The sequence below is a fragment of the Aethalodelphis obliquidens genome, unplaced genomic scaffold, assembly GCF_003676395.1.
Source record: "Aethalodelphis obliquidens isolate GAN/ISIS:26980383/991018 unplaced genomic scaffold, ASM367639v1 scaffold754, whole genome shotgun sequence".
In the NCBI taxonomy this organism is placed as follows: domain Eukaryota; kingdom Metazoa; phylum Chordata; class Mammalia; order Artiodactyla; family Delphinidae; genus Aethalodelphis; species Aethalodelphis obliquidens.
Window position 1 is genome coordinate 1 of NW_020838665.1, and position 8,822 is coordinate 8,822.

Sequence of the window (8,822 nt, forward strand, 5' to 3'; positions counted from 1 at the left end):
GTATTGGGCAGTGAGATGAGATAGGAGGAGAGGATATAGATGAGACAGAATTGGCTGTGAGTTAATGGTTGCTGAAACTAAGTTATTGGTACTTTGGAGTTCACTGCACTATTTGCTGTAAGATCTATGCTATCTCAAGATGTAACACTTTATTCATTCCATTTTCAGATACACTCTTAACTTACTGGAATAAAGTATCTCCTCAGGAGCTCATAAACATCCTTATACTTCTAGAGTAAGTTATATTAACTTATTTTCATAAAATTTCCTCTTATTTTGGGGAGCTTAATTCTTATACATAATAAAATATTACCCCCTTTCTGTTTTCAACAGCATATTTGTTAATAATGTAGGAAATGTTAAACTATTTTGATAGTTTAGAGGCTGATGTACAGGTTCTTAACACATAGATAGAAGAAAAACATGGAAATGAAATACTTGTGATATTATAGAAAACTCTAGCTAATAATAGTGCATCCTTGCAGACCATCAGGAGTCTTTCTGTGATCTGGAAAACTGGAGGTGGCATCAGCTGTCCTAAATCATTCATTTAGAGCAGATGCTGGCTTAATGGAGCAGCTTAAATGTTGGAATTTAGAATTTGTACTCTTATGTAGAGCTGAGTAATTCTACTCACTTCAGAAATGCATATATATATATATTTCCATATATATATATATATATCTCCATTGCAAGGTCCTTAGGGAAAAAAATCTAGCCTTTTTCCTAGGTGGAGGTTGGAAATTGTCCTATATTGTATGCTGAGCTATTTTTACATCATTATTGAAAGCTAAAAGAAAAATTAGAATGAAATGTAAGAAATTTCTAAATAAATAGTACACATATATGATACCGTGTGTGTCTACCAAAACACAAAGAGGGTAATCTATGCATAAAAACTTAGTAAAGTCTTTCAAAATTTTGCAGAAAATGTCAGCAAATAAAAGTTATGATTAAAGAAACTACTCTAATTATATTGAAATGTTTACTAATGAAAATATATGATGTTGGGGATTTACTTTAAAAAAATAAAGGCGGTAGGGAGTGTGGAGGGAGAGCATGGGACCTGTTTGGGGTATAAGTTAAGAATGGCCATGAGCTGATAATTGTTGAAGCTGGTGGGTGCTGGGTATGTGGGATTTAGGTTGCTGTCCTCTTTACTTTTGTATGTGTTTGAGATTTTCCATACTAGAAAGTATTTTAATGCCATTATAAAAAATACAGCAATTGCCTCAATTGCTTAAGAACCTTTTTAGGTGTTACTGACTGTGCTAGAGACCTTTGGTGTGGTACACACTATAAAGTACAAGGGATGATTTGCATTGACGGTTTTTAAAAAAAAATACGTCATTAGAATTGTATATGAAGACATGGAGCTTTTTGGTGTTGATGTAATTGTAGCAGATAAATGTAGAAAGATATAATATGGCAAGTAGTTATTTGCATATTTATTTTTGTATACCGAAACATTATTGTAATATGATTTTAAATGGGTCGTTCTTTGTGACACATGAATTTTCAAATATTACTTGTTAAAATGCAAAGTATGGTAATATCTTACTAACATGCTATTGTTTTTCTTTCTAGAGTATGTTTGTTTCACTTTAGATATATGGGGAAAAGAAACATAGCAAGGTAATTCCCATAGCACTGCAATTTCCACTTTTTTTCTTCTCTTCCAACAGAGGGCAGCCTTAATTATGCCATGTATAACCTAGATGATTCATTTTGAGTTGACATTAAGATACCCATGATTTAGTTAATGCGTGTCAACTCAAAGTTGAAATTAATCTGATGTGAACATTTTTAAAGTTTTCCAGAGGGTAATCGTTAGACTGATATGCAGAGTTTCTGCTCTAATCCTAGAACAGATGCTTGTCTCTTCTGAAGGATGTGAGAAAGGGCTAGATCAAGGGGAAGGCAGGAAATCGTAAAGTGAGGACAACTGTAAGATCTGTAGTTTTAGCTACAACCTGTCAGTACTCACCTCAGTTACTAACGTGAATAGAAATCCCCGACAGCAATTGGGACATGCACTATATATTATTTATTTCTTCTTTTTGCTGTGTAAGTCTTAGTGAAATAAATACTTAAGGAAATGTTTGAGGAACTGTAAGGAAAAGATTACTTATTTCAATAAGATATATTTCAGGGGTAGAGTTAGTCATTAAAGGAATTCAAATAGAATTCTTTTTCTAAGTAAATTCCATGGCACTTCCAAAAACTAAAGAGGCTGTTTGGATGGGGTTTATTGCTGAGTCTCTGGAACATCCTAATAATTCAAGGGATGATTTCCACTGTCTTCCCAGCACTGGGAACTGGTTTAGACCTAGTATGGTAACTACCACCATGAACCTTAACCTCTAAGATTCTGCTGACCCGCCCTCTATGTTTATTAGAGGATAGACAAACTCCTTTTCTTCCTTAGTTCCTGTATTACCCGGTTGTAATTTTGTTTTAATGGAACCTTAAAATTAAAGGAAAACAAAGAAAAATGTGCAAATAGACATGTTTATAGAGTAAAAATTTCTGCTCCAAGTTTAACTTGGGTCCAGAAACAGATTAGATAGGCACTCATTCTTAAACATCTAACGCCAGGAGTTCTTCCACCTTACGTCAACTCCTAGTATCCCTCTCACTGTTTTCTCTGACCCTTGCCTTTCCTTACCTCCTGAGAGAAGACTGGATCTTACTGGAGTGTTGTCCACTTCACTCTGATATTTTTGAGAAGAAGAAGGGAAGTAAGAAACTCCCTCTAAATTCCTTACTTGTATTCGTATAGTATAAACTATTATAATATACATTAAGCTTCATACAATTTCCAGTGATGCCTCATTGAAGCCAAGTAAATACTGAGCATAACACAGTGTTTATGTGGAAACCTCGTCATTTATTAGTTTAAAAAATCTAACGTTGAGATGTATTCTCAGAGTGCTCCATTTCCTAACTTTAACATTTATTTTAGGGTGCATGATGCCTGGATGTCAAAACACTTCGGAATAGACCGAAAATCGCAAACCATGCCAGCTCTTCGAAACAGATCAGGAATAATGCAGGCCCGGCTTCAGCATCTTAGTAGCCTGGAAAGTTCATTTACACTTAATCACAGTAAGTGAAAAATGTGTGTAGGGTACCCATTTGAAACAGATATTAATACTATTTAATCTTAAAGAAGTACTGGCTTAAATCTCCAATACGATTGGTAATCATTTCCCATACATAGATACAATTGCACATCTCTGTTTATGAACAGTCATTTCATCATATGTGAATATATGATAAGATACGCATGGATTTTTCAGCAAGTTTAGGTAATGATGGGTTTTTTTCTTAGTTCAATATCAAGGAAGTTAATTTTCCCTTTGAATTATTGTTCTTATATTATTTTACATTCGATATCCTTTATTCCTACTTTAATGCAAATAACGGCATCTTGATATAATAGTATGTATAATATTTGTTTAGAGTTACTATTGTTCATTCAGTGATCTTAAGGGATTATCCATGCTGAGCTGACCGCAGGAATCAAAGAACTGTAAATAGTATTTTGACAAAGATGTATTTCACACAGGTTGAAGTACTGACAAGTCGAATAGGACAAGGAGGAAGCTACAGGGTTATATAAATGGAAGCTATCCCCCGAGAAACAAATATTAATAAAAAAGTCAAAGAGTGAGATAAACGTTCATTTCCACACAGTCCTTTGGGGATTGCATAAAAGGAAGCCAGCAGAACTGGCTTTGCGATAGGGCTAATAATAAAAGCAAATGTCTTGAGCAGATGGACCTGAGCTAATAGAGTCAAGACCTTTAAAAAAATGCAAGTCTTACAGCCTTCAGCTTTGCTCTTTGTCACTTGTAAAAATATCAGTATAATGAACCTGTGTATTTCAGTTGGCCCAGATGCTTTGTTTTCCTCCTGATTTAGAAACGTCTCATACCATTGGCATCATTGAAAACATCTGGCCATAGGGCGCCACTGTATGTAATGTAGCTGCATTTCTATGAGTTTCTCATTTTTGCACACATAATTAACAGCACAGCCTAAAATGCCTCCTGCGTTATTTCCTGGTTACATCACCATAGTTCATCACTGAAATCTTGTCTCCAAAGAAGGAGGCACCTAATTATTTGTTGCAGAGCTGTTGATAACAGAGCTGAAGTAAAAATTAGTGGAATTGATTAACCCAGAGCATATTTGATTAAGGAGTAAATACAGTGAAACTCATTAAGTCTGCAGGTATTGAAAGCCTGCTTTCTTTGTGTTTGTCTCTCTCTCTGAGTCTTTGGAGGAGAAAATCATTCAAAACTGTTATGTGAATCTCTGTGTTGGGCAGTTTTAATTTTCTTTTTTTTTAAATCCCAGGTTCTGCAACAACTGAAGCAGACATTTTCCATCAGGCACTTCTTGAAGGCAATACTGCTACTGAAGTTTCCCTAACAGTACTAGATACCATATCATTTTTCACCCAGTGCTTCAAGGTAAACATGAAGAGTTAGAACTCAGTCGGTATCATTGCAAAGAAAATATTATGCAAAAACTAATTAGTCAGACGAAGCTTAGTATAGTATAAAAACCCCCAGTGAGCAGTCAGGAAACTTGGATGGCAGACCTAGTTTGGCTCCTGTGTGACCTTGGGAAATCACTGAGACTCGTGTGCCACGTCCATAAAATGAGAGGACTGGACTAATTTGCCCTGAATTTCCCTTCTCTTTTATTTTCCTGTTTAAAAACAGTTTTCTTTCACACTTTTATGAAAATATCCAGTAATTTTTAGCCCAAATTATGAATGAGTCAGTTTATCCAAGCACCCGTTGTGATGAGGTATCTTGTCAAGCCAGATGATGTCCAGGCAGGCCGGCTGGCTGGCTTCCCTCGTCAGGTGCCTGGTGGTTTTTCTCAGCTGCTTGCCTCTCAATACAAATCATCATTGCTAGGATTAAAAAAAAATAAGAAGAAATTAAAAGCAATTATCTTGCAGGGTTGTTGAAGGTGTAAAATGAGATAATGGATGTGAGAGTGCTTTGAAAAGTAAAGACTGTATAACTATAATGAAGGGTAACAGTAGTGGGAGAACTCAAAAGTGAAAACTCTTGCTGGCTTTTCATCTGAGTTATACAGATTTTTTTTCTTTTCTTCCCCCCTTCTCTAAGTAATTCAGTTAATTGCTTCAGCCCTCTGGATTTACTATGGAAACCTGGTCTGTGCTTTTCAAAGAGGCTTATCAGGGAAAACTGAATTAGATACTAATAAGAAATAGGCTGCAAAATCCCTTTATGAAGTATTAAGTTCTGATTAAAATGCAGCCAAAATTCATTTTTTATTGTGCCAGTAAGTAAGACATTTGGTCTCAAGGTTTGCATTGTATTCTTTCCTCCTATCCAAATACTTCTTATTTGTTTAACATACATCTCTTGGTAGATGTCAGGCACTATCCGAAGTGCTTTAGAAATATTAACTCACTTTTTTGTCATGGGTCTGGAGGTGGAAAAGAGAACTGCAAATGGGCACCAAGGATCTTTTTGAGATGATGGGAATGATTGGGTTGTAATGGTTGCAAAACTCTGGAAATTTACCAAAAATAATTGAATCATGTACTTAAAATAGGTAAATTTTGTGGTATGTAAATTATACCTTAATAAACTTAAAAGTATAAATGTGAACTCATCTTTAATCCTCATACTAGCTTCGTGATATAGATACTGTTATTTTTCCCATTTTAAAATGAGGAAACTGAGGCTCACAGGGAAGTTAATATCACATAGGTGGTTAGTTAGCAGAATCAGGATTCTGATCTAGGCCAGTTATCACAAGAGTCCATGCTTCTAACCACTACCCCATGCTTCTTAGAAGTAGACTTACAGAAATATCAAACACCATTCAGGGATTCTGGCTATCAAGGTTACTATTAAATCTGTTACAGGTTTGCATATTGTTTTGGTTTGTTGTTGTTATTTTTGGCCAAGTTGTAACCTGGTAATTAGTTGCTTGAGGGATAGGAGAGCAGGGCTGGAGGTGTTAACCAATGCATTTTTTTTTTAAAGGTTCACAAACCAATAGATATTTCTCTATAATTTGTTGTTTCTCTTATATCTCTATTTGCAAGGAACATTTAAACAATTTACGTAGTCTGTTCAATTGTGATCCCTGTTATTATCTACTCATAGAGGGTTTAATTTGTCACCAGTGGCTAAAGATGTCTTATACTAAACATACATTTAAAAGCAAATTAGATAATAGACTTTTAAAATGGAATTGATGTTTTCCTTAATTCTTACATTACTTTGTCAGAGAAATACAAAGGCTGGTTACCTTGTATCCATTTTTAATTTACTGATTTCTGAATTGAGGAGCAATATGGTTAGGTTAATAGAAAATACTCTTCCCATACTAGTTCTGTATTTGCTGTGTTATACTGGAAAAAGATTTTTTTTCATCTATTTAAAATTATGGAATTAAGTATAGATGTAGTTTATATAGTATTTTGAGATTTCCAAGTTGAAAGATGGCACAGATGATTTTAGATTATGTTAAACTTTTTATTGTTACTTTTCAAGCAGTGGTTTGATAAACAGGATGTTGGTAAAGCCTGTTCTCTCATTCTAGGGGGAGCAGCATAAACTATTTCTGCAAATTTTTTTTTCATGTTTTGTAGAGCCAACTTTTAAATAATGATGGCCACAACCCGTTAATGAAAAAAGTATTTGATATTCATCTTGCTTTTCTTAAAAATGGGCAATCTGAAGTGTCGCTGAAACATGTCTTTGCCTCACTGCGAGCTTTCATTAGTAAGGTAAGAGCAGAGCTTTGTGGCTGCGAGTGGCCTTGCTTCATAGCAAGAAGGAAAGGTGAACAGGGATCATTGCGAAGACCTCTCCAAACCTCAGATAAGGAAGCCATTAAATCCTACCCTTGTAAATATTAGAACAGCAAAATACGTAAAGAGAGCCTGACCAGGCATTCCCTAAAATCAGCACGTGCTTTTTATTTTGTCCTGTCATTCCTTTCTGAAGAGTATCATTTTAAAATTACCAACTGCCAGTTTTTCTTCTCTTTTGCTTCTTTTTAAAGTATTGTCATGCTGAAGATATATAAGCTGTGAGGGTACTCGTGTATAAGCACTTTGAAAGCAGAGACCAAGTCTTATAACCCCAGGGCCTTGTATGATATCTTGCAAATTGTAGGCACTCAATACATGTTCAGATGAATGAATCCTTCCTTTCAGTGCGAATTGTATCGGTGGCCTCTAAATGTTCAGGCCACTTACCTCATCTAAACTAAAACTTCAGACTAGGCTTTTAGGATAAGTGTGACTGAAACAGATAGCAAGATTTATTTCTGATCTGGTTTTGATAGCTTTTAAACATAATTAAAAGCATTAGGAAGCAAGATGGAGTTAAAATTATGGAAAGGCACAGTCTAGGCCTCCACTCTAGTATGTGTAACTCCAACAAGACAAATTCAGTTAACCGATTTGTGTAATAGGATAGCTGAGCATGGAAAACTTTTTTGTCATTATTTGTATGGCAACTTACAGGGTTTAACTGATATAAAAATTAGGTGATCTTGAAGGTTTATTTTTAAATTGACGTTCTTTTTTTTTTAAATTTTTTAATTTTTGGCTGCGTTGGGTCTTTGTTGCTGCTCGCGGGCTGTCCCTAGTTGCGGCGAGCGGGGGCTATTCTTTGTTGTGGTGCGCGGGCTACTCATTGTGGTGGCTTCTCTTGTTGCGGAACATGGGCTCCATGCGTGCGGGCTTCAGTAGTTGTGGCACGTGGGCTCAGTAGTTGTGGATCGCAGGCTCTAGAACGCAGGTTCAGTAGTTGTGGCGCAGGGGCTTAGTTGCTCCGCGGCATGTGGGATCTTCCCAGATGAGGGCTTGAAACCATGTCCCTGCATTGGGAGGCAGATTCTTAACCACTACGCCACCAGGGAAGCCCTAAATTGCCATTCTTTAATATATATATATTTTTACATCTTTATTGGAGTATAATTGCTTTACAATGGTGTATTAGTTTCTGCTTTATAACAAAGAGAATCATTTATACATATACATATGTTCCCATATCTCTTCCCTCTTGCGTCTCCCTCCCTCCCACCCTCGCTGTCCCACCCCTCTAGGTGGTCACAAAGCACCGAGCTGATCTCCCTGTGCTATGCGGCTGCTTCCTACTAGCTATCTACCTTACATTTAGTACGGTATGTATGTCCATGCCTCTCTCTCGCTTTGTCACAGCTTACCCTTCCCCCTCTCCATATCCTCAACTTCATTCTCCAGTAGGTCTGTGTCTTTATTCCTGTCTTACCCCTAGGTTCTTCATGACATTTTTTTCCCTTAAATTCCATATATATGTGTTAGCATACGGTATTTGTCTTTCTCTTTCAGACTTACTTCACTCTGTATGACAGACTCTAGGTCCATCCACCTCATTACAAATAGTTCAATTTCATTTCATTTTATGGCTGAGTAATATTGCATTGTATGTATGTGCCACATCTTCTTTATCCATTCATCCGATGATGGACACTTAGGTTGTTTCCATCTCCGGGCTATTGTAAATAGAGCTGTAATGAGCATTCTGGTACATGACTCTTTTTGAATTATGGTTTTCTCAGGGTATATGCCTAGTAGTGGGATTGCTGGGTCATATGGTAGTTCTATTTGTAGTTTTTTAAGGAACCTCCATACTGTTCTCCATAGTGGCTGTACCAATTCACATTCCCACCAGCAGTGCAAGAGTGTTCCCTTTTCTCCACAACCTCTCCAGCATTTATTGTTTGTAGATTTTTTCATGATGGCCATTCTGACTGGTGTGAGATGA

At 36.3% G+C, this 8,822-nt stretch overlaps 1 protein-coding gene across 1 annotated transcript; it reads left to right on the top strand.

Moving 5' to 3' along the window:
- The first annotated feature begins 6 nt into the window (after window positions 1–6).
- LOC113616883 (dedicator of cytokinesis protein 11-like) lies at window positions 7–6,925 on the top strand. Its single transcript, XM_027100256.1, has 5 exons — window positions 7–235; window positions 1,588–1,635; window positions 2,966–3,108; window positions 4,366–4,481; window positions 6,656–6,925. The coding sequence occupies exons 2-5, from the start codon at window positions 1,613–1,615 to the stop codon at window positions 6,923–6,925; spliced, it is 552 nt and encodes a 183-aa protein (XP_026956057.1). The 5' UTR covers window positions 7–235; window positions 1,588–1,612.
- Window positions 6,926–8,822: the final 1,897 nt, after the last annotated feature.